The sequence below is a fragment of the Haematobia irritans genome, chromosome 3 (genome assembly GCF_050003625.1).
Source record: "Haematobia irritans isolate KBUSLIRL chromosome 3, ASM5000362v1, whole genome shotgun sequence".
Classification (NCBI taxonomy): domain Eukaryota; kingdom Metazoa; phylum Arthropoda; class Insecta; order Diptera; family Muscidae; genus Haematobia; species Haematobia irritans.
Window position 1 is genome coordinate 110,954,501 of NC_134399.1, and position 27,940 is coordinate 110,982,440.

The 27,940-nt window shown below is 33.0% G+C and overlaps 1 protein-coding gene across 2 annotated transcripts in view; it reads left to right on the top strand.

Moving 5' to 3' along the window:
* The window catches only part of dy (transmembrane protein dusky), an 87,634-nt gene that overhangs the window by 25,170 nt on the left and 34,524 nt on the right, over positions 1–27,940 (top strand). For both annotated transcript variants that reach the window (XM_075299983.1, XM_075299984.1), the window contains exon 2: positions 2,251–2,325. In XM_075299983.1, coding sequence (XP_075156098.1) covers positions 2,275–2,325 — 51 coding nt within the window. In that variant the 5' untranslated portion in view covers positions 2,251–2,274. The remainder of the gene's footprint in view (positions 1–2,250; positions 2,326–27,940) is intronic.

The following is a 27,940-nucleotide window of genomic DNA, read 5'->3' on the forward strand; positions in this document are numbered from 1 at the left end:
CATCCTAATATTTTGGTTGCATAATCTTTAATACCACGTAAATATTTCTTTTTTTTAACAAACAATTCAAAAATTGATCTTTGTCGGTTCATAATTATATATGTATATACTCCTCGATATAAACCGATCAAGAACTTAAATGGCTTATAAAGCAAATCTGAGACAACTTGAGCGCGATGGCTTTAGTCCTTTCACTACCGATATAAACGTAATGTTAAAAACTTATTTTTTCTTCTTTTTTATACCCACCACCATAGAATGGTGACGGGTGTATAATAAGTTTGTCATTCCGTTTGTAACACATCGAAATATCGATTTCCGACTATATACAGTATATATATTCTTGATCAGGGAGAAATTCTAAGACGATATAACGATGCCCATCTCTCCGTCTGTCTGTCTGTTGTAATCACTCTTTAATAATGAATCAATCGTGCTGAAATTTTGCACAAGCTCGTCTTTTGTCTGCAGGCATGTCAAGTTCGAAGATGGGCTATATCGGTCCAGGTTTTGATATATTCCCCATATAAACCGACCTCCCGATTTTGGGTCTTGGGCTTATAGAAATCGTAGTTTTTATCCAATTTGCCTGAAATTTGAAATCTAGAGGTATTTTATGACCATAAAGAGGTGTGCCAAAAGTGGTGAGTATCGGTCCATGTTTTGGTATAGTCCCCATATAGACCGATCTCCCGATTTTACTTCTTGGGCTTATAGAAACCGCAGTTTTTATTCAATTTACCTGAAATTGGAAATCTAGAGGTATTGTAGGACCATAAATACGTGCGCCAAAAATTGTGAGTATCGGTCCATATTTTGGTATAGCCCCCATATAGACCGATCTCCCGATTTTACTTCTTGGGCTTATAGAAACCGCAATTTTTATCCAGTTTACCTGAAATTGGAAATCGAGAGGTACTTTAGAACCGTAAAGAGGTGTGCTAAAAATGGTGAGCATCGGTCCATGTTTTGGTATGGTCCCATATAAACCGACCTCCCGATTTGGGGTCTTGGACTTATAGAAACCGCAGTTTTTATTCAATTTACCTGAAATTGGAAATCTAGAGGTATTGTAGGACCACAAATACGTGTGCCAAAAGTTGTAAGTATCGGTCCATATTTTGGTATAGCCCTCATATAGACCGATCTCCCGATTTTACTTCTTGGGCTTATAGAAACCGCAGTTTTTATTCAATTTACCTGAAATTGGAAATCTACAGGTACTGTAGGACCACAAATACGTGTGCCAAAAATTGTGAGTATCGGTCTATGTTTTGGTATGGTCCCATATAAACCGACCTCCCGATTTGGGGTCTTGGGCTTATAGAAACCGTAGCTTTTATCCTATTTGCCTGAAATTGGAAATCTAGAAGTATTTTCGGGTCATAAAGAGGTGTGCCGAAAACGGTGAGTATCGGTCCATATTTTAGTATAGCCCCCAAAAGAACGATCTCCCGCTTTAACTCCTTGGGTTTCTAGAAACCGTAGTTTTTATCTGATTTGCCTGAAATTGTAAATATTCTGGTATTTTAGGCCCACAAAAACGTGTATCGGATTAAGTTTTTATCGGTCCTTTTGGTAATGCCTCCGTATAGACCGACTTCACTTCTTGAGGGTGTAGAAGGCGCACTGATCATGAAAATTGCTTCAAACTCAATGTAAAATTTTCAGATTATTTTATAATTTTCTTGCACACTTACAACAGATGTTAATGATTCATCTAAAACTCAAACAAACATGGTTCTTATAAATTCAGAATCTGATATAGTTCTCATAGGTGAAATCTTTAAATTTATCTTCGGGAAGTGTCCTCAAGTCCTCAAGCCCTCCTGAAATTTCAAAGTAAACCCTAATATTTGGTTCATGGTGGTGGGTATTTAAGATTCGGCCCGGCCGAACATAGTGCTGTATATACTTGCTTACTTGTACTAGTAGCCTGTAGAAAAAAAAAATAGTTTTGAGAACCTACATTAATTGGGCCCAGATCTATAAGAATTTGCTTTGAAAACTTGATTTTAGAACTGGCCTTTTGTGATAAAAGTTTGAAAGTTTCAAAGATATTCAAAACCCTGTAGAAATTCAAAAGCCAAGATGTTTTGACAATGTCTTGCATTCTTTATATAGTCCGAAGTCGATATTTTAAAGACAAATTTCTTTGCAAAGAATATACTGAAATTTTTTTCTCTATATTATTACTTACTTACTGCCACATATAAACTTATTTAAATTTTGTTTTTCGTTATTTTTCAGATTTTTTTACAATACGGATAAAAGATGAGATTTAAAAATTTATCTCTTACAATCGCGTTATGTTTCCTAATTCAGGTAAGTTTATAGAATGACACATTGTCAATAGAAACTTAAAATTACTGGAAATTAAATTAAAAAAAAAAAAAAAAAAAACAAGTATATACGGCCGTAAGTTCGGCCAGGCCGAATCTTATGTACCCTCCACCATGGATTGCATAGAAACTTCTTCTAAACACTGCCACCCACAAGTGGCAGTTAAGTTGCGGTAACGCTTGCCGATGGCAAGGTATCTTAAAACCTCCTAACACCATCTTCTAAATTGTATGTAAGTCCATACGTGGTATATATTAAATCGAAAAAGATCGATCCAATACGTATATAATTCAGTATGACAAAGTAGACACAAAATTTTGACAAAATTTTCTATAGAAATAAAATTTTAACAAAATTTTCTATAGAAATAAAATTTTCACAAAATTTTCTATAGAAATAAAAATTTTCACAAAATTTTCTATAGAAAGAAAATTTTGACAAAAATGTCTACAGAAATAAAATTTTAACAAAATTTTCTATAGAAATAAACTTTTGACATAATTTTCTATAGAAATAAAATCTTGGTAGATTATTTTTGGCTCGAGTGCCAACCATGATTATGAACCGAATAAAATTTTAACAAAATTTTCTATAGAAATAAAATTTTGACAATGATGAAAATTTTATTATGAACCGAATAAAATTTTAACAAAATTTTCGCTAGAAATAAAATATTGACAAAATTTTCTATAGAAATAAAATTTTGGTAGATTATTTTTGGCTCTAGTTTCAAGTTTTGTGTGATTGGACCAATTTTGGTATGGTTGTTAGCGACCATATACTAACACCACGTTCCTAATTTGAACCGGATCGGATGAATTTTGCTCCTCCAAGAGGCTCCGGAGGTCATATAATTATGGACCGATATGGACCAATTTTTGCACGGTTGCTAGAGACCATATACCAATACCATGTACTAAATTTCCGCCGGAGCGGATGAAATTTGCTTCTCTTAGAGGCTCCGCAACCCAAATCTGGGGATCAGTTTATATGTGCGCTATATATAATTATGGACCGATGTGGACCAATTTTTGCATGGTTGTTAGAGACCATATACCAACATCATGTAACAAATTTCAGCCAGATCGGATGAAATTTGCTTCTCTTTGAGGCTCCGTAAGCCAAATCTGGGGATCGGTTTATATGGGGGCTATATATAATCATGGACCGATGTGGACCAATTTTTGCATGATTGTTAGAGACCATATACCAGCATCATGTAGAGGCTCCGCAAACCAAATCGGTCTCTAATGACCAATTTTTGCATGGTCATTAGAGACCATATACTAACACCATGTACCAAATTTCAGCCGGATCGAATGAAATTTGCTTCTCTTAGAGGCTCCGCAAGCCAAATATGGGGGTCCGTTTATATGGAGGCTATACGTAAAAGTGGACCGATATGGCCCATTTGCAATACCATCCGCCCTACATAAATAACAACTACTTGTGCCAAGTTTCAAGTCGATAGCTTGTTTCGTTCGGAAGTTAGCGTGATTTCAACAGACGGACGGACGGACGGACATGCTCAGATCGACTCAGAATTTCACCACGACCCAGAATATATATACTTTATGGGTCTTAGAGCAATATTTCGATGTGTTACAAACGGAATGTTAATATACCCCCCATCCTATGGTGGAGGGTATAAAAAAAACCAAGCGGTAAACCCTGATAAAAGCCATTTTGGCTTTGTTTTTTATATTTATGGTTCGGAGTTAATTTCATAATACTATAAATAATAATTAGTAATTATTGCCGTATAAACACTTGAAACTATTTTTTTTTATGGATGCAACAATTGTAATTACTGAGAGTTTACCAAAATAAAATTAATTACTGTAGCTCCGCTGAAAGACGTTCACTGGATGTAAGTTTTAGCAAAAATATGGACATTAACTTTGAATATTTTGATTTTATGAATTCAGCGATTTGTATACTATAGTAAATAATAGATATTAGAAAGTCAGTAAAAAAATCAAATTTTATTCGTATATGCGTTTTTTTTCTCATAGGGAATTTCCTCAAAATTTTATTTCTGTAGAAAATTTTCTTAAATTTTATTTCTATAGAAAATTTTGTAAAAGATTTGTTTCTACAGAAAGTTTTGTGAAAGTTTTATTTCTATAGAAAATGTTGTCAACATTTTATTTATATAGAAAATTTTATTTCTATAGAAGATTTTGTCAAAAGTTTATTTCAATAGAATATTTTGTTAAAATTTGATTTCTATATAAAATTTTGTCAAAATTTGATTTCAATAGAAAAGTTGGAGATGAATATTTTGCAATATCTAAATGTTTATGCTTATAGAAAATTTTGAAAACGTTTTATTTTCTCAGAAAATGCCAAAATTTTATTACTATAGAAAATTTTGTCCAAAAATTTATTTCTATAGAAAATATTGTCAAAATTTTATTTCTATAGAAAATTTTGTCAAAATTAGATTTCTATAGAAAATTTTTATCAAAATTTTATTTCCGTAGAAAATGTTGTCACTATTTTATTTCTCTAGAAAAGTTCGTCACTACTCTATTTCCATAAAAAATTTCGTCAACATTTAAATTTTAGAAAATTTTGTCAAAATTTTATTTCTTTAGAAAATTTTACTTCTATAGAAAATTTTGTCAAAATTTTATTTCTCTAGAACATTTTGTCAAAATTTTATTTCTATTTATGAAGAATCTCCTAGCTGGAGAGGAATATTTTGCAAAATCTACCAAACCATCCCTAACTCTACCAATCCATTCGATTTGGATATAGTCCGCATACAAACCAACCCCACATATGGGATCTTCAGCGTCTAGACATCTCAATTTTTATCCGATTGGCCTGAATTTCAAAGAGAGATAGTTTGGAATAGAGATGTGCACGTGACATGAAATTGTCGTGACTCACGAAAATTTTCGTGATTTGTGCGTGACTCGTGAGTCACGTTCATGACAACAGCGTGAGTGTGCGTGAGCGTGATTAACAAACCAAAATGTCGTGCGTGAGCGTGAGTCACGAAAATAATAAGATCTTCGTGAGTGTGCGTGAGTAACGAATTACACACACGAAAATATTCCTGCTCACCAACATAAAACGCTTAAGAGTTAAATTCAATTACAATTTTAGTGACACCTGGGATGTTAAGAGTTTAATAACACTCTCGATTTTAATAATGCTCATATTTTCAGACACTTCGGTAAGGTAAATTAATCATAAAGTTATTCGTGAGTGTGCGTGACGAAAGTAAACTATTACTCATGTGCACACCTCTAGTTTGGGAGCGTTAATAAGTGTGATTCGGTCCACATTTTAATATAGCCCTTATATAGACCGATCTCTTGATTTTAATTCTTGGGCTTCTAGACACCACAATTGTTATCCAATTTGTCTGAAATTCAAAATCTACATGTATTTTGGTTCTACACATAAGCACGGCGAATATGGTGCGTATCGACCCATATTTTGATATACCTCCCATATAGAGCAATCTCCCGATTTTATTTCTTGGACTTCTAGACATCGTAATTTTTATCCGTTTTGCCTGAAATTAAATATTTTGAGGTATTTTGGTTCATAAATAGGTGTGGCGAATATGGAGTGATTCGGTCCACATTTGGATATGGCCCCCATGTAGCTAGATCTTCCAAGTTGACTTCTTGAGCGTCTAGACATCCGAATTTATATTCGATTCGCCTGAAATTCAAAAATCTAGAGGTTTTTTGGGTTCATAAATAAGTGTGCCGAATATGGTGATTGAAGACATTTCAATTAAAAAATTAATTTTGTGATTGAACCAGAAAAAAATTTTTTGTGTGCATGTTGGCTTAGCGGAGTATCTGTCACCAAAACCACCTGCAATTCGATACATTTTCAAGTAACCCGAAGAAGAGTTTTCAAAGAAAACTATTATATTATTTGATTCATGGTGGTGGGTATTTAAGATTCGGCCCGGCCGAACTTAAGTCCCTATATACTTGTTTTTGCTAAAACAGCAAACAAGAAGTCAAATCTGATGGCACGATTATATTATTGCTACATAGAAGTATTAATTTTCGTATGAATATTAAATAGCATATACAGGCATATCCTACGGAATTATCTGAGATTTGAGATTTATCTGAGATCTGTTTAAAAGGGGATCCATATATTATTATGAACTGATATGGACAAATTTTTGTATAATTATACTGCCATCGTCCACCAAATTTCAACCGGATCGGATGAAATTCCCTAAACCTGGAGAACGGGTTCTAGGAGGGCCATATATAATGGTTATTAGAAGACATATCCAGTATCACGTAAATTTATTTGAAGTCAAATCTTGGCATGAGTTTATAGGACTTACATTGAAAACAACTAAAGGGTGGTTAAAATTTCAAGGGCCGATGTTGATTTTGAATAAAACACAAACTATTTAGGAAATTATTGTAATTTTATTTTATTATGATATGTTGGTATTATTCAATTATGTATGGAACAAAATACCGGCCTAATGGGCGCCGCGACCTCGGTGGCACACCTTCATCCGATGGTCCAAATTTTCGATGACGCTGAGGCATAATGGAGGTTCTATGCCGTTAATGTGCCGAATTATCTCATCCTTTAGCTCTTGAATTGTTGCTGGCTTATCGACGTACACCTTTTCTTTCGAATAATCCCAAAGAAAAAAGTCCAACGATGTCAAATCACATGATCTTGACGGCCAATTGACATGGCCATTACGTGAGATAACACGGCCATTGAATTTGTTGCGCAAAAGAGCCATTGTTTCATTAGCTGTGTGGCAAGTGGGACCGTCCTGCTGAAACCACATATCGTCCACATCATATCTTCCAATTCGGGCCATAAAAAGTTCGTTATCATCTCACGATAGCGAACACCATTCGCAGTAACTGCCTGACCGGCCTCATTTTGGAAAAATACGGCCCGATGATGCCGCCAGCCCATAAACCGCATTGGTTTTTCGACAATCACTCTTGGATTCTCATTCGCCCAAATACGGCAATTCTGTTTATTGACCAATCCACTGAGGTGAAAATGTGCCTCATCACTGAAGATGATTTTCTTCGAAAATTGATCATCCACTGTTGCCATTTCTTGGAACCATTTAACACGTTGTTGGAGTGTGATTCTCTCTATGGTTCAAATTGAGTAAGTCAGAAATAGAGAAATGTCAAATAAAATTGGGAAAAAAACTTTGCGTTTAGGTGTGATTCACATTCAACATCGGCCCTTACAATTTAACCACCCTTTACATATATCAAGTTTCAAGCCGATATCTTGTTTCGTTGAGAATTTAGCATGATTTAAACAGATGGATAGACGGACATCACTGGACCGATTCAGAATTTCATCACGTTCAATAATATATACAGTGAATCCTCTTAAAGTTGCACTCTTTGAAAATCTGGCAATTGTCGTAAGAGTTTGCTATATTAACAAATTACCTCTCATAACTGGATACCTCCCGAATGGGGACAAAAATTATGCGACCGTGGGTGCCCATTTCTGAGAGTTTTCATTGTATACCTTATGGGGTCTGAGACCAATATTTCAAAAGAAAACTTTGTTTGTCTAAAATGTTGTTCCTCAGAAAAGAAAGCTCTTCTTTCAGTGAAGGTTAATAGTGTGGCTATTATATTATGGTTTCACGCCGATAGCCCCTACTATGTAGTACCTATATAAATAAACCAAGTTTATTATACCCTGAATGAATTGAAATTATAATAAATTAAATATTACATTAATAATATATATGCAATAAAATTTGAGTTTAACCTTTTGTATAAATCCTAAATAAATAAATAAATTTGTATGACAATCATCGTGTATCAACAAATATTGCATTTTTGATGAGATTCTCATCAAATGACTTTCATTTGCATTTTATATGACATTCCAACGTAAATGTTGGCATGTTGGACATTTCTTATGGAAAATTAGTTTGGCAAAGTTCATTAACTTTTCAACAATAATGACACAATTTTCCAGTCATTGTGGCATGTCGTGCCGCGAGTACTGCTGCTGTTTTTTATTTTTCGCTACTCCTTCTGATGAAATCAAGTTGGTAACTACTCCTGTATGTGCAACCAAAGGTAATGGCAAAACGCCACAATCATAGTCGACGACATAGCTATCCAGTCAAGCAGCCAACAAGCAATGTGGACAAGTAACCCTTGGTTACACATTCAGCATTCTGCAACTCATTAAGGAAACGAATTTCACTTTTTTATGAGGAGGAGACTCTTCAGGAAAAAAAAACAACAACATAAAAAACAACATCAGAAGAGACAACGATAACAGCAACCACATTGATGGTGTGTGTGATGAAGACGACAAAGGGGCAACAACATCAAAAACTCTTCCTTTTTTAGTTTCGTTTTCCATTTCGTTTGTTTGGATAATGATGGCGGTGATGATGATGATGATGCTGTTGAGGACTCTAAAGCTCCTTGCTTTAATGATGATGATGATTATGGCGTTGATAAACAAAACTTTTCATTTTTCCTTTGTTAACCGTAACTTTTGACCTCTTACAAAAAGTTCTGTTTTGGCCATAATCCCACCAAACAAGTCATTGCAATGTGCAATCATGGTAACAGTGACTTGGAAGTAGGATTTTATGACTGTCATTATATATTTACGGTACGGTGTTAGGTTTTTATTTTAGTAATGGGAAAGTTGTGATATAGCGTTCATTAAAATTTCCTGGTTACTATTCCAAAGTGCTTACTGTATATCTGAAATAAGATATTTGAGCCGAAGAAATACTAATGATTAAAGTAGTTACAAGACCGGATCACTTTAGTTACCATTTTGTTTCGATTTGTATACCCACGACAATAGTGTATTGTGATGGGGGCTATAATAAGTTTGCCATTACGGAGAAATTCTAAGATGAAATGACAATGTCCGTCTGTCTGTCTGTCTGTTTCAATTATGCTAAAGCCTTCAATAATGAAGCTATCGTGCTGATGTTTGGCACAAACTCGTCTTTTGTCTGCAAGCAGGTCAAGATCATCTCAGATCTTGACCTGCTTGCAGACAATTTTGATATATTTTGGTCCATGTTTCGATATAGGCCCCATATAGACATCGGTCCAATTTGACTTCGCAACTTGCAATTGAGAGTACATCTGAGCCGAATAGGGACAGCAGAGGATGGTGCATATAGGTCGTGTTTTGAGGATGATGAGACCTAGGAACACTGCCCTTGCCACTGTCCTGCCTTTCCTAGGCACACTGAAAAAAAACCATGCCCGGTTCCAAAATTTTTGTCTTTAGACTAATGATTTTGATATTTATTCTGAGCCAGAGAAGCGGAGAAGTGAAGTAAAGATACTTGTGAGGCATAATTCTCTTTTAAGTTAAGAGTTTTGCGTACTTGATTATAGGAAACAAATAATAATATATTCGTTTCTTCAATTTTTTCATCATGTGCTATCAAATTCCTGTAAAATTGTTAATGACAACTTAAATTACCAAATTCCGATTCGACTTCCAGTAGAAATTATGTTATGTTTCAAGTAAAAAAAATCTTTGAAATAAATTATTGAAGTAAAAATACAAAAAATCAACAAAAAGACGATTTAATTTTGAGGAATTTTCTTTCATGCATAGATACCCTTTTTATACCCTCCACCATAGGATGGGGGATATATTAACTTTGTCATTCCGTTTGTAACACATCGAAATATTGCTCTGAGACTCCATAAAGTATACATATTCTGGATCGTGGTGAAATTCTGAGTCGATCTGAACATGTCCGTCTGTCCGTCCGTCTGTTGAAATCACGTTAACTTCCGAACGAAACAAGCTATGGACTTGAAACTTGGTACACATAGTTGTTATTGATATAGGTCGGATGGTATTGCAAATGGGCCATATCGGTCCACTTTTACGGACCCTCAGATTAGGTTTGCGGAGCCTCGAAGAGAAGCATATTTCATCCAATCCGGCTGAAATTTGGTACATGGCGATGGTATATGGTCTCTAACAACCACGCAAAAATTGGTCCACATCGGTCCATAATTAAAGATAGCCCCCATATAAACCGATTGCCAGATTTGGCTTGCGGAGCCTCAAAGAGAAGCAAATTTAATCCGATCCGGCTGAAATTTGGTACATGGTATTAGCATATGGTCTCTAACAACCGTGTCAGAATTGGTACATATCGGTCCTTAATTATATATAGCCCCCATATAAACCAGATTTGACCTCCGGAGCCTCTTGGAGGAGCAAAATTCAACCGATCCGGTTCAAAGTGGAACGTGGTGTTAGTATATGGTCTCTAACATCCATGCAAAAATTGGCCTATATCGGTCTATAGTTATATATACACTAATAGAAAAATTTTCGTTATATTAACGAAATGTGTCATTAAAAGTGAGTCAATGAAATAAATTCGTTAATACAACGAAAATGTTCGTTATTATAACGAATTTTCTGTTCATCAACGTAACGTTTCGTACTATTATCGAATCTTTTCATTGTATTAATGAAAATGTTTCGTTTTATCAACGAAAAATTTTCGTTGGCTCAATTTTAATGAAATTTTCTTTGTGTGTAGCCGATCCCCAATCACACAAACATTGGTCCATATCGGTTAATAATCATGGTTGCCACTCGAGCCAAAAATAATCTACCAACATTTTATTTCTATAGATTTTTTTTTTAAATTTTACTTCTATAGAAAATTTTGTTAAAATTTCATTTCTATAGAAAATTTTGCCAAAACTTAATTTCTAAAAAAAATTTTGTCAACATTTTATTTGTATAGAAAATTTTGTCAAAATTTTATTTGTATAGAAAATTTTGTCAAAATTTTATTTGTATAGAAAATTTTTCCAAATTTTATTTCTATAGAAAATTTTGTTAAAATTCTATTTCTATAGAAAATTTTGTCAAACTGAATTATATACGTATTTAATCGGTCTTTTTTAATTTAATATATACCACGTATGGACTTACTTATAATTTGGAAGACGTGCTAGGAGGTTTTAAGATACCTTGCCATCGGCAAGCGTTACCGCAACCCAAGTAATTCGATTGTGGATGGCAGTGTTTGGAAGAAGTTTCTAAGTAATCCATGGTAGAGGCTACATAATTTCGGCCTGGCCGAAATTACGGCCATATATACTTGTTTAAGTTGAATCACTTAACTAACATATAAGGACAAAGCGATTTCATTGAAAAGTTTATCGGCTTTTGGACAAGGAAAAATCGCCTTTCGGACCCGATAATAAAAAAAAAGAAGTCCCTTTTCAATGATCTTAAAATAGAATCAGGCAGCACACATTGTGCTATCCGATTCTGTGTTATCACAATGGGGTGAATAGACTATGTGCGCTTAAAAGTATTGGGCTGCCACTATGCCAAAACTATCTAAACTTAATTCGTAATATCCAGTACCTATACGTCCAACTCAACCCGCTTGGTTTCTATGGTATTTACCCTCTATGATACTTGATCCCTTTCTAAGTTACTTTCTACATCTGTCTCGTATTGTATCCACGGTTGCCACAGTTGGTCGAATTCTACCAAAAATTGTAGATTTTTTGACTGTTTGGTAGATTGGTAGAATTGTTTCTATTTTGGTAGATTTGGAAAAAAATTCTCTTACACTAAGAGTTACACAAATTTTGTATAGAAGTAAAATTTTGACAAAATTTTGTATAGAAATAACATTTTGACAACATTTTCTATAGAAATAAAATGTTGACGAAATTTTCCATATAAATAATACATTGATAAAATTTTCTATAGAAATAAAATTTAAACGAAATTTTCTATGGAAATAAAATTTTTACAACATTTTCTATAGAAATTAAATTTTAACAAAATTTTCTATAGAAATAAAATTTTTACAAAATTTTCTATAGGAAAAAAAATTTTTTTTGACAAAATTTTCTATAGAATTAAAATTTTGACAAAATTTTATATAGAAATAAAATTTTGACAAAATTTTCTATAGCAATAAAATTTTGACAAAATATTCTATAGAAATAAAATTTTGACAAAATTTTCTTTAGAAGTAAAATTTAGACAAAATTTCGTATAGAAATAAAATTTTGGCAAAATTTTCAATAGAAATAAAATGTTGACAAAATTTTCCGGATCACTTTAGCTACCATTTAGTTTCGATTTGTATACACACAAAAAAATTTCACGAAAATTTTTCCGATTAAAATTTTAATAGAGTTTTAAAAAATATTCAATTAAAAATTTTATTGATTCAACAAATTTTTTAATTGAAACAAAAATCAATCATAAAAATAATAGTATCAATTAATTTTTTAATTGTATCAATTAACTTTTTAATTGACCTTCAATTAATTTTTTAATTGATACTATCATTTCTGTGATTGAAGACATTTCAATTAAAAATTAATTGGATCAATTAATTTCGTGATTGAATCAGAAAATTTTTTTTTTGTGTGTACCCACGACCATAGTGTATTGTGATGGGGGCTATAATAAGTTTGCCATTCCGTAGAAATTCTAAGATGAAATGACAATGTCCGTCTGTCTGTCTGTCTGTTTCAATTATTCTAAAGCCTTCAATAATGAAGCTATCGTGCTGATGTTTGGCACAAACTCGTCTTTTGTCTACAAGCAGGTCAAGATCTGAGTAGGGATATATTTTGGTCCATGTTTCGATATAGGCCCCATATGGACATCGGTCAAATTTGACTTCTTGGGGGTATAGAAGCCGCAACTTGCAATTGACAGTACATCTGAGCCGAATAGGAGCAGCAGAGGATAGTGCATATAGGTCGTGTTTTGAGGATGATGAGACCTTGGAACACTGAAATTTTGACAAAATTTTCTATAGAAATAAAATTTTGACAAAATTTTCTATAGAAGTAAAATTTTGACAAAATTTTCTATAGAAATAAAATTTTGACAAAATTTTCTATAGAAATAAAATTTTGACAAAATTTTCTATAGAAATAAAATTTAGACAAAATATTCTATAGAAATAAAATTTTGACAAAATTTTCTATAGAAATAAAATTTTGACAAAATATTCTATATCAAAATGTTCTATATAAATAAAAGTTTGACAAAATTTTCTATATAATAAAATTTTCCATAAGATTTTTTTGGGTTTAGAAGTTTTTTGGTAACATGTTCTCCAAATTTTGGTAGTCCATAACTAATATTCGGTTTGTTTGTTGTCTGCAGAACATCTTGTCGTCAAGATGAGCCTGGTTCTCTTTCATACCATGCGCTACGTGACGGGATCGCCATCTCATGAAAGCAAGCAGTGACACAACATCCTAGGAGCATCGTCCGCTCCTATTCGGAACTGATGTGTTCTAGTTGGCCGGACATGCTTCTTTCATGACTATTTTCCCTATTTGAGTACTTTCAGGGTCCACTGATCAGATTTAGGACCGCGGTGTGTGTGAGCACTACAAACGGACCCAGCTTTTGCCAAACCTTCGATCCATCCGTATAACATTTATTACCTTCTAGCAACTGGGCTCACACACTAAGGACCTAAACTCACACTTAGTAGCACCGTCACTTCGGATGTATGGTCACTGCTGTATCCGCCAAAATAACTAAAGCCCTGATGATTCGTCATGATTCTCTTTGCTCATAAAACTCGGTTATATATATTGGATTAGATTACCCTTCCATACGAAGGGGAGTGCTCCACCAGCATGAAAGTGCTCAGCCATATGTGTGAAATAGGCCACACTCCCTCATCTATCACAAAAGAACAGCCACAGTCATAATTTAAATATTGCCCGCAGTCCCCATTAATAGCAACTGCTAATATTACAAAACTCCCATCAGTACATTATCTAGTGATCCATTTAGATCTCTTGACGGAAGAAGTACCGGTCTCCACTGAAACGATTATAATTCGTTCGGGAACGACACAAAACTAATGGTTAGGTTAGTATGACGGATGAGGAAGCATATCAGTCTTATGACTGAGCACTTCCATTGAGGTCTTGTATGGAGTGGCGAGTTGGTATGGCTGCCTGAGGATCAAGTGCTGAGCACTGAGCAATTCCATTGCGTTCAAGTCTTGTATGTAATGGCGAGTGGGTATGGCTGCCAGAAGATCAAGTGCTACTCCAAACTCCTGAGAGAGATTGGTCTTTTGACTGAGCACCTCCGTGGATGTGGAGGCCTTCGATGGAGCGGTGAATCGCGTGTTCATTATTATTTTTTTAGGGGATGTAACTGGAGTACTTTGTAATGGGGTGATGGGAGTTTCGGAAGTATAGCGATTGGGGCTATATTATGGCTAAATTGAAATTTTAGCTATGCGGTAGGAATACCTGAAGAGCACAAAGTTTTGTCGAGTAACCCATTTGTATCATGCACTACGCAAATATATGAAACCCTTATATTTGTGGCAAAGTCGATATATCTTACAACAATCTACATACGAATGGAACAGACTGACTAATTCACTGAGCTGGCATTACTTTCAAAACCATCGTACCGGAGAAGTGTGGACAGACAAAAGGGGTGGAGAGAAATAAGGTGAACTGAAGAATCTTTGATGTTGCATACTTTCCCCTTGAGCTGGCATGACTTTCAAAACCATCCTACCGGAGAAGTATGGACAGGCAACAGGGGTGGAGAGAAATAAGGTGAACTTAAGAATCTTTGGTGTTGCATACTTTCCCCTTGAGACATTTGGTTGCAAACTTTTCCCTCCAGGTGTGAGAACTACTAGTATCACAGAGAAGTTCACGAATCTGGGATTGAAGAAGGTACTTTAAAATAGGAAACTGCAATACATACCTTCAAAGATACGGATCGAGGGTAACATATCTGCAGTGACATTGAGGGTCATACAAATTTCAACAAACACAAGCTTTTCTAATATCAATAGGTCCAGCTCAATTTTAATCTCTGGTCAGTGATAAGGGATCACCTTCTTATAGATAACTCCAAACGGGATGTCACCCAGTATCGCTCTAACTTTGTGAAATCATGAGTGCCCAAAATTTTACCCATGATCTTTCCTTTCAAAGTTAGTTCCTTACAAAGAACTATCTTTGAAATACAAATGCCATTCCAAATCTGAACCCATCCAAATCACTGTTCTCCATCATAAAACATGATTTTTGTAATGCTATGATTATCATTAGAGTTTTATTATTGTTTTGCTCATTGTATTATTGAAGAAGTTGATGGAGTCTTTGAATAGTCTGTGAAGTACCTTGGCAATAGTACTCCGAGCATAGTAAAAACAAAGAAATGGAACTTGAAGCAGTCATCATTACAAGCCAATGAGCAAGTTACCAAGTTGTTTTACTGAACTGAATCGAATTGAGTGTAGTGGCTCTAAAGTGTCGTGAGACTGAGTGGATGATGTCTAAGCAAAGTACCAATGAGTTTGGAGAGAATTATTATTACCAGCACCATCACAATTATTATTACCAGCACCATCACATCATCTATTGTGCCATGCAACAGTTTATAGTTGGACTCTCTGGAGTTTGTCTTGGAGCACTCTGTTCACATCACTAAGCCAAAATACAGTTGTCTGCAACTTGTTGTAGAAAACAGAGATAGCTCAAGGAGTCCCCTCATGGTTATTGCTGAGACTGAGTAGTCATTGAGTTAGATAGTAAGTCCAAAAACCACAATGACGGCATTAGACTCACACAAATCCCAGACACCAAAAATCGCCTTAAACTTAAATATCACGTTCTTCAAATGTCGTTACTTTCTCTTGCCATGCAAGTGACGATGGCTGCTTTATGGTATCTCGTCGTTGTTGTGGCATTTTTCCTTCCATGCTAAGTCCATGGCGATGATGCTGATGATGATGAGGATGGACGATGGCGATGTTGCTTGTGTGCGGATACAGGTTGTGGTAGCAGATGGTGGTGCTAAAAACCATGACGCAGCCCACACTGCTAAAGGATGGATGGACCACAGCATTTTATGGAAACCAACTGAGGGATGTCGTTTGAGACATCCTGTAATAGAGTAGTCATCTAGGAGAAGGGAAGGTTAGGTTAGGTGGCAGTCCGATGTATCAGGCTCACTTAAACTATTCAGTCCATTGTGATACCACATTGGTGAACTTCTCTCTTATTACTGAGTGCTGCCCGATTCCACGTTAAGCTCAATGACAAGGGACCTCCTTTTTATAATCGAGTCCGAACGGCGTTCCAAATTGCACTGAAACCACTTAGAGAAGCTTTGAAACCCTCAGAAATATCACCAGCATTACTGAGGTGGGATAATCCCCCGCTGAAAAAATTTTTGGTGTTCGGTCGAAGCAGGAATCGAACCCTTGTGTATGTAAGGTGGATATGCTAACCATTGCACCACGGTGGCGAAGGGAAACTCCCAAGTGTTTGCTAAATTTGTTCAACATTACAATAAAACCAACTCCTTCCTTCCTTCCTTCCTTCCTTCCTTCCTTCCTTCCTTCCTTCCTTAAGAAGTGATGCAAATTCAGTGCAACGGCTGTTGAGAACTTAACATAAAAGGCCCAAGCGGAGTTATCTCTCATTATTGGTTTCTAAAGCTCTATTGAATATGTCCTAAAAACCACAAATGAAATAAGTTCCCGAAATTGGGGACTTATTTCACTTTGAAATCCCAAAAATAGTTTATGAAATTATGCCCCATTATTTAAATCCCTAAAATGAATATGAAAATTAGCCACATATCCAAAATGAAGTAAGATCGCAAAAATTTGTATGGAAAACAACAACACCAAATTTTTATGTTTTTGGAGAGTAACTTCAGTTTATTGGTGATCGTTTGCATTATGAAAATAAACCCGAATATTTCAAGTGTGGCCTTTTTCGCTTTCTAGGATTTGACCATAGGTTAGGTTAGGTATAGTAGAAGCCCCATATTTCAGGCTCACTTAGACTATTCAGCCCATTGTGATACCCCAGTGGTGAACTTCTCTCTTATCACTGAGTGCAGCCCGATTCTACGTTAATCACAATGACTAGGGACCTCTTTTTTTTATAGCCGAGTACGAACGGAGTTCTATATTGCAGTGAAACCACTCTCAGATATGTCACAAGCATTACTGAGGTGGGATAATCCACCGCTGAAAAACTTTTTGGTGTTTAATCGAAACTGGGTTTGGACCCACGACCCTGCGTATGCAAGGCGAGCGTGCTAACCATTGCACCACGGTGACCATGGTAGTAACTGTACACACATTTCTTGTTTTGAATAGCAATAAATTGTAGTAGATTTGGATTTGGCGTGGTCGGCCTTAGGCCGTGGTTTAGGACTTTCTCCTATGGTCAGAGTCCATAGTGGGCTATCGAGATTGTCAACAAATTCGCTCTGAATAACGCATATTTATTTTAATTTTAAAACTTCAGATTCTGTTCTGTTCATTTTCACGCGGTCAAAAAGGGAAAATAAACCCTAATTTTATTTTGGGATCGATTTTCAAGCTTCACTTACATTTGGTTGGGGCTCATTGGAAGATTTCGTCCCTATTTTTTAATTTTCTCTTAAATCTTTATATTTTCCCATCAATTATGGTTCGTATTCACACAGTTTATTAAATCAAAAAGAAAACAAAAGCCCAAAAAGAAAACAAAAGCCCAAATTATGGGGTCTTCTTTCCTGCATCAGTTGGGGCTCTTATTCATTATGAAGCGTCGCCCCACAGATGTGGCCATGCTTCGTTTGGGTTGTGGGGATTATTTTCATTGGGTCCATATTCCCAGCGCCAATTAAAACTATAAAATCCAAAATTAAATACATGGCGTTATGAATATGAGCCCCATGAAAATTAGCTTTTTTCGCACATTATGAAAATTAAAAATTGCAAACGAAAATGAACATCCCTTTTGGAGATCATTTCAACTGAACTATTTTCACACATTTGCTTGAAGTTCGGAGTTCGTTTTTCATGCCTCAGTTCATGCAACTTTTTGGGCTTATTTTCATAGGGCTCATATTCATTATGAAGCATTGCCCCATTTTTGGGGCCCTGTTTCATTTGTGCTTTGAGGATCATACCGCCAGACAATCGTACCTATCCAACCCCTTTAATGATTTTTATACCCTCCACCATAGGATGGGGGGTATATTAACTTTGTCATTCCGTTTGTAACACATCGAAATATTGCTCTAAGACCCCATAAAGTATATATATTCTGAGTCGTGGTGAAATTCTGAGTCCATCTAAGCATGTCCGTCCGTCCGTCTGTTGAAATCACGCTGACTTCCGAACGGAACAAGCTATCGACTTGAAACTTGGCACAAGTAGTTGTTATTGATATAGGTCGGATGGTATAGCAATTGGGCCATATCGGTCCACTTTTACGTGTAGCCCCCATATAAATGGACCCTCAGATTTGGCTTGCAGAGCCTCTAAGAGAAGCATATTTCATCTGATCCGGCTGAAATTTGGTACATGATGTTGGTATATGGTCTCTAAAAACCATGCCAAAACTGGTCCACATCGGTTCATAATTACATATAGCCCCCATATAAACCGATGCCCAGATTTGGCTTGCGGAGTCTCTAAGAGAAACAAATTTCATCCGATCCGCCTCAAATTTGGTACATGATGTTGGTATATGGTCTCTAACAATCATGCAAAAATTCGTCAACATAGGTTCATAATTATATATAGCCCCCATATAAACCGATCCCCAGATTTGGCTTGCGGAGTCTCTAAGAGAAGCAAATTTCATTCAATCCGGTTGAAATTTGGAACATGGTGTTAGTATATGATATTTATTAACCATGCCAGAATTGGTCCATATCAGTCCATAATTATATATAGCCCCCATATAAACCCTTCTCCAGATTTGACCTCCGGAGCATCTTGGAGGAGCAAAATTCGTCCGATCCGGTTCAAATTTGGAACGTGGTGTTAGTATATGGCCGCTAACAACCATACCAAAATTGGTCCATATCGGTCTATAGTTATATATAGCCGATTTCCAATCACACAAAAATTGGTCCATATCGGTTCATAATCATGGTTGTCACTCGAGCCAAAAATAATCTACCAACATTTGATTTCTATAGAAAATTTTGTTAAAATTTTAGTTCTATAGAAAATTTTGTGAAAATTTTATTTCTATAGAAAATTTTGTTAAAATTTCATTTCTATAGAAAATTTTGTCAAAACTTTATTTCTATAGAAAATTTTGTGAAAATTTTATTTCTATAGAAAATTTTGTTAAAATTTCATTTCTATAGAAAATTTGGTTAAAATTTCGTTTCTATAGAAAATTTTGTCAAAATTTTATTTCTATAGAAAATTTTGTCAAAATTTTATTTACTCGAGCCAAAAATAATCTACCAACATTTTATTTCTATAGAAAATTTTGTTAAAGTTTTATTTCTATAGAAAATTTTGTTAAAATTTCATTTCTATAGAAAATTTTGTTAAAATTTCATTTCTATAGAAAATTTTGTCAAAACTTTATTTCTATAGAAAATTTTGTGAAAATGTTATTTCTATAGAAAATTTTGTGAAAATTTTATTTCTATAGAAAATTTTGTCAAAATTTTATTTCTATAGAAAATTTTGTCAAAATGAATTAAAATTTCGTTTCTATAGAAAATTTTTTTAAAATTTCATTTCTATAGAAAATTTTGTCAAAACTTTATTTCTATAGAAAATTTTGTGAAAATTTTATTTCTATAGAAAATTTTGTGAAAATTTTATTTCTATAGAAAATTTTGTTAAGATTTCATTTCTATAGAAAATTTTGTTAAAATTTCGTTTCTATAGAAAATTTTGTCAAAATTTTATTTCTATAGAAAATTTTGTCAAAATTTTATTTCTATAGAAAATTTTGTCAAAATTTTATTTCTATAGAAAATTTTGTCAAACTGAATTATATACGCATTTAATCGAACTGTTTTGATTTAATATATACCATCAGCAAGCGTTACAGCAACTTAAGTAAAGGGTGATTTGTTAAGAGCTTGATAACTTTTAAAAAAAAAAAAAACGCATGAAATTTGCAAAATCTCATCGGTTCTTTATTTGAAACGTTAGATTGATCCATGACATTTACTTTTTGAAGATAATTTCATTTAAATGTTGACCGCGGCTGCGTCTTAGGTGGTCCATTCGGAAAGTCCAATTTTGGGCAACTTTTTCGAGCATTTCGGCCGGAATAGCCCGAATTTCTTCGGAAATGTTGTCTTCCAAAGCTGGAATAGTTGCTGGCTTATTTCTGTAGACTTTAGACTTGACGTAGCCCCACAAAAAATAGTCTAAAGGCGTCAAATCGCATGATCTTGGTGGCCAACTTACCGGTCCATTTCTTGAGATGAATTGTTCTCCGAAGTTTTCCCTCAAAATGGCCATAGAATCGCGAGCTGTGTGGCATGTAGCGCCATCTTGTTGAAACCACATGTCAACCAAGTTCAGTTCTTCCATTTTTGGCAACAAAAAGTTTGTTAGCATCGAACGATAGCGATCGCCATTCACCGTAACCTTGCGTCCAACAGCATCTTTGAAAAAATACGGTCCAATGATTCCACCAGCGTACAAACCACACCAAACAGTGCATTTTTCGGGATGCATGGGCAGTTCTTGAACGGCTTCTGGTTGCTCTTCACTCCAAATGCGGCAATTTTGCTTATTTACGTAGCCATTCAACCAGAAATGAGCCTCATCGCTGAACAAAATTTGTCGATAAAAAAGCGGATTTTCTGCCAACTTTTCTAGGGCCCATTCACTGAAAATTCGACGTTGTGGCTCGTTAGTAAGTCTATTCATGATGAAATGTCAAAGCATACTGAGCATCTTTCTCTTTGACACCATGTCTGAAATCCCACGTGATCTGTCAAATACTAATGCATGAAAATCCTAACCTCAAAAGAATCACCTTTTAATTCGATTGTGGATGGCAGTGTTTGGAAGAAGTTTCTACGCAATCCATGGTGGAGGGTACATAAGCTTCTGTCTGGCCGAACTTACGGCCGTATATACTTGTTTCCACTAATTTCATGAATTATTTTAAAATTTATGAAAATGACATAATACCCCAAATATCAAATTTTGTAGTTTTTTTCTTTATGACAAATTGGGGAGTTTTGTCATAATGAAGTAACTACCCTCAAAATATGAAGTAACCCACAAAAAATCGTTCGTTTTGTTGTCTGTACAGGAAATTGGGGATATATTTTATTTTTCCTTTTTGGGGAGTTATTTCATGTGGCTAAATTTTTTATTTAAGTTCTTGAGGATTTATTTCATTTGTTGGAGAATAATTTCACAAATTATTCATATTTTATTCTTAAATGAAATAAGTCCCCAATTTTAGGAATTTATTTCATTTGTGGTTATGGGGATTTATTTCATATAGACTTATCTTGTCGATCCTTCTTACAAACCCGTGTTCAATCTTGTGAAATTGTTCTCCAACTTTACCTCAATTAGTTCCTTACCTCGTATCCTTGAGTTATTGACTTTTTCGTTTCCTCTTAATCGGTTATGCCCTGGCATCCAATCGATTCGAACCACTTTTTGTTCAGAGTAGGGGGGACTTATCTTATCGATCCTTCTTACAAACCCGTGTTCAATCTTTTGAAGTTGTTCTCTAACTTTATCTCAATTAGTTTCTTACCTCGTATCCCCAAGTTATTGACTTCTTCGTTTCCTCTTAATCGGTTATGCCCTGGCATCCCATCGATTCGAATCACCTCTTGTCCATAGTAGGCAAGCATAAGTTATAGTTGTAGGTCAATGATAATTTTCAAACGCAATTTTGTACAAACATAAAAAATGTTCGTAATAGTTTATCTCATCTAAATAACAATGATAACATTTCTGAGCGTTTCAAAGGTTCTTGACACTCAAAACAAAGTACGGGGCATTAAAGCCAATTTAATTATATTTTAGTTCATGGAATTATGTTTTTAGAAAGTTTCCTTGACTTTATTTATTTATTTTTCTTGCAATTTAACCAAACTTTTCCTTCTTTGGTGGGTTCACTGATTTTTTTTGGAGTGTAAGAGATTTCACGCATAATGTAACAATTAATTAGACTCTTGCATTTTTGTCAGTTTTGCGTTCATATTGAGTTATTTTACATATTCCGTTTCGTCATGGATTTCTGCCTGCAGATGATACCTGTATCTTCTGATGATCTATAGTCCGAATATTAACTAAAATTTAGCAATCCTATTTAATATCGATGTGCACCCAACATGTGCCCAGTGTAGGACGTAGTCTTCCTTTTCAGTAGGTCTAAGTCCAATACCCATGGATTTACCTCTGATGGCATGGAATCTATTGATCTTAAATGGCTCCATGAAATAAGTCCCCATAAAATAACTCCCCAAAATGAAAAATGAAATAAGTCCCCAATTTCCTCTATGCAAAAACTAAAAAAATCTTTTGCTGAAGAAGAAGTGGAGGACATACAATTCGGTGAATGCAAAAGTAAAATATTTTTTAGTTTTTGCTTTTGCTGAAGAAGAACTGGAGGACATACAATTCGGTAAAAATTCGCGCCAATTTTTTTTAATTTCTGTTTCTCGTACGCTCCAAAAACTAAAAAAAATATTTTGCTTTTGCTGAAGAAGAAGTGGAGGACATACAATTCTGTGAATGCCAAAGGAAAATATTTTTTAGTGTGTAACGAATCAAATGAGACTCCTGGCTGATATCATATCAAAGGGATTGTACAGATACGATTGTCCACATTACCGTACTTCAGTCAAAAATTGATTACAATTATATACCCAAATAAATATACTACAGCATGGGTTAGAAGTTGAAATTGTTATGAACAAAAATGAAGAAATATTGTATTTAATTCATAAATTTGTTATTATTGTTTTTACGAAATAAGTCCCCAAAATATTGGGGATATATTTCATTTTGTGATTTAGGGATTTATTTAATTTTTTTGGGGTATAATTTCCTACAATATTTTGGGGGTTTACTTCATAATGAAATAAGTCCTCAATTTTGGGAACTTATTTCATTTTTCATTTTGGGGAGTTATTTCATGGGGACTTATTTCATGGAGCCATCTTAAAATCTCAAAGATTATCTCTAATAGGTATTTGGATATTTCGCTCACCTATCGGGATATTTCGATTCTTCTTATTCCGTTATTCCCTTGTAGTACTCTGGTCTAAGAAATTAATAAGTGTATCTTTGCCTGTATTAAAATCCGTTCGTAATTTCTTTATACATCCATAGTATTCAAATATGGCATCCCTAATAATGTTGGTCGCATCAACTACTACAAGCAGTTTCCTTCATAAGCTGAACTAACTCTTTAATGCAATGTATTTTGTAATTTCGTTTTCATATTTTTCTCATCAGCATCCTCTCATTCTTTGCTAATGGTGATGGCATATTGTCGAGGTCATAATCTGCAGTATTTTCCAACGTTTTCGTTTATTTAAAATGTGAACAACTTTTGCTTTCATTTACTATTTGTCTGAGTTTTCTAATCTCTTTCCTAGCACGAATCGAACCCTGGCGACCTTTTTGTTCATTGAGGTAATTTGCTGATGGCATAGAAATCATGCCAGAAATAGTAATCGATCTTTTTTTTGAATATTATGCGGTTTTTGTTAAATTGTAATGACTTCCTTTTGAAAGCAGAGGTAGATAGAAAAAAAAATTACTGGACTGGTTATTACCGATACTTTGACACTTATTTAAATTCGATTAGATGGCAAAGGGTTTTGTAGATTCAGTTTGAGTATTAGGTAATTAAGACACAATTTCCTCAATATTGGTTAAAACTTACGACTTATGTCTGGAGAATAACAAATAGATAGACAAACGGACGGACGGACAGAATACCACAATAAATTTCTTGTAGGCTGATGTTTATATAGACCAAATTATTATACCCTATTCACACGCTTGTACATTTAAAAACAAAATTAGCTCATACATTATAACAAATTGTGAACTTCTTTATATTATACCCTTCACCATAGAATGGAGTGTATATTAGCTTTTTCATTGTGTTTTTAACACATAAAAATAATTGTCTCAGACCCCATAAAGTATACAAATTCTGGGTCTTGGTGAAATTCTGAGTCGATATAGTAACCCACCAAAAAAAGGGGTCGCCAAAAAGTAGTGAAAATTTCCTTTTTATATCCAGAAGTGGTGCAAAATTGGCACAGAAACGATTAATTTAAGATTGGCTTGTCGTAGAACGAATGTCCACCATTTCACTGAATCTGCATCGCTTTTTAACGAGTGATCCGGATTCAGTGTTTTGGTTGTGAATTGGAAAATTTTGTAATACTTTTCCAAATAAATAATTATTTTTCATGTTAGCCTGATACCGAAACAGGCAATTAAGTTCCAAATGCATGATATTTTAATTTTTACAATTAATTATTATTTTTGGAGCTTTATGGAAAAATAATAATTAATTGTAAAAACAAATAAACAATTTTTATAATTTTTTATGATTTTTAACGCTAATATATATATTAAAATTTTATTTCTATAGAAAATTTTGTCAAAATTTTATTTTTATAGGAAACTTTGTTAAAATTTAATTAATATAGAAAATTTTGTCAATTTTTTATTTCTTTAGAAGAAATTTTTCAAAATGTTATTTCTATAGACGAACTTTGTCAAAATTTTATTTCTATAAAAAAAAAAATTGTTAAAAGTTTATTTTTAAAATTTTATTTATATAGAAAATTTTGCAAAAAATTTATTTCTATAGAAAATTTTGTCAAAATTTTATTCTATAGAAAAATTTGTCAAAATTTTATTTTTTTTAAAGAAAATAATCATTCAAGCTTGAGAACGTTCTCAAATTTTTTAAAAATATTTATTTCTATATAAATTTTTGTCAAATTTTTAATTCTTTAGAAATTGTTGTCAAAATTTTATATCTATAGAAAATTTTGTCAAAATTTTATATCTATAGAAAATTTTGTCAAAATTTTATTTCTATAGAAAATTTTGTCAAAATTTTATATCTATAGAAAATTTTGTCAAAATTTTATATCTATAGAAAATTTTGTCAAAATTTTATTTCTATAGAAAATTTTGTCAAAATTTTATTTCTATAGAAAATTTTGTCAAAATTTTATTCCCATAGAAAATTTTGTCACAATTTTATTTCTATAGAAAATTTTGTCAAAATTTTATTTCTATAGAAAATTGTGTCAAAATTTTATTTCTATAGAAAAAATTATCAAAATTTTATTTCTATAGAAAAAAATTGTCAAAATTTTATTTCTATAGAAAAAATTATCAAATTTTTATTTGTATAGAAAAAATGATCAAACTTTTATTTATATAGAAAAAAAATTTCAAAATTTTATTTCTATAGAAAAAATTATCAAAACTTTATTTCTATAGAAAATTTTGTCAAAATTTTATTTCTATAGAAAATTCTGTCAAAATTTTATTTCTATAGAAAATTTTGTCAAAATTTTATTTTTATAGAAAACTTTGTTAAAATTTTATTTCATTCAAGAATGATCTCATTCTCAAGCTCAAAATTTCTACAATTTTATTTCTATCGAACATTTTGTCAAACTTTTATTTCTATAGAAAATTTTATCAAAATTTTATTTCTATAGAAAATTTTATTAAAAGTTTATTTCTATAAAAATATTGTCAAAATTTTAGTTCTATAAAAATATTGTCAAAATTCCATTTCTATAAAAGATTCTGTCAAAATTTTATTTCTCTAGATCTAGCATGTGCACTTTATATATGGTTCTTTGCCAAGCTAGGATGCTCACTATCGAACTCGACGATGACCAATTTTTGTTTAACATTTATTGGAGTTGCATTAGTCCTAAATATTCAGAATATGTTAATTATATGTAAATCTACTACAAATTAGCAAAAACTCGAACTAAAACTAATATATTTACTATTCCTATATGGCGAAAACAATGTAAAAAACAAGTGAAAAATGTTTTACGATTGCAATTTACCAATCGAAAAAATTGTCGATCAAAAAAAGTCGATATCGACTCCCGTGATCCGAAAAATTTAGATTTCGATCAAAAGTTATCGATATCGAATGCCGTGATTAGCCCCCAGTACTTCGTTTTTCGTTGTTCGATTAAAAACCCCAATCGAATCTACTTTGTCCAAATATTTCTTTAGTTACAAAGATATGAAGTGTTTTTCAAATTTTGTTTCGCCGGAGTCGAAGTCGAGCAAAATTTATACGACTCCGGCTCCGACTCCGGCTCCGACTCCAGCAAAATATTCAGACTCTGACTCCACAGCTCTGATGCATGCCACATTTAGTTGAAATTGATTCAGATTTAGATATTGCTGCCATACACATCTTTCGTCCGATACGTACTTATATGGCTTAGGTCAAAATTTTACTCTTTTTACTATTTACTTGAAGTTTTGCGCAGAGAGTAGAACTAACATTCTTTCTAAACATGCCAAATTTGGTCAAAATCGGTTCAGATTTATATGTAACTCCCAAAGTTTCTTTTCGAAAATTTCGCACTGAGAGTTCACTTAAAATTTTAGCAATATGTGCCATATTTTATCAAAATCGGCTCAGAATTAGACAAAACCCCATATATATGTTCTTCCGATTTTAGCAAATATGGCCAAAATACCCACATGTCATTTTTTGAAAGTTAAAAACAATTTGTTCAAATCTTTGTATATCTCCTTACAAATTTGAAGGTGTTAAAATGGTATCAAAAATTTTGATATACATAGTGGTGAAGGGTATCATATAGTCGGCCCCCCGACTTTAGATTTTCCTTACTTGTTATTTCTATAGAAAATTTTTTCAACATTTTATTTGTATAGAAAATTTTGTCACAATTTTATTTCCATAGGAAATTTCTACAAAATTTGATTTCCATAGGAAATTTCTGGAAAATTTTATTTCTATAGAAAATCTTGTCAAAATTGTATTTCTAAAGAAAATTCTGTCAATTTTTTTTTAATAGAAAATTTTATTTCTATTGGAAATTTTGTCAAAATTTTATTTCTATAGAAAATTTTGTCAAAATTTTATTTCTATAGAAAATTTTGTAAAAATTGTATTTCTATGGAAAATTTTGTAAAAATTGTATTTCTGCAGAGAATTTTTTAAAAATGTTATTTTTATAGAAAATTTTGTTAAAATTTTATTTCTATAGAAAATTTTGTCAAAATTTTATTTCTATAGGAAATTTTGTCAACATTTTATTTCCACAGGAAATTTCTACAAAATTTTATTTCCATATGAAATTTCTACAAAATTTTATTTCTATAGAAAATTTTGTCGAAATTTTATTTCCACAGGAAATTTCTACAAAATTTTATTTCCATAGGAAATTTCTACAAAATTTTATTTCCATAGGAAATTTCTACAAAATTTTATTTCTATAGAAAATCTTCTCAAAATTGTATTTCTAAAGAAAATTCAGTCAACAAAAATTTTTTTTCAATAGAAAATTTTATCAAAATTTTATTTCTTAGGAAATGTTAAAATCTTATTTCTATAGAAAATTTTGTCAAAATTTTATTTCCACAGAAAATTTCTACAAAATTTTATTTCCATAGGAAATTTCTACAAAATTTTATTTCCATAGGAAATTTCTACAAAATTTTATTTCTGTAGAAAATCTTCTCAAAATTGTATTTTTAAAGAAAATTCTGTCAATTTTTTTTAATAGAAAATTTTAT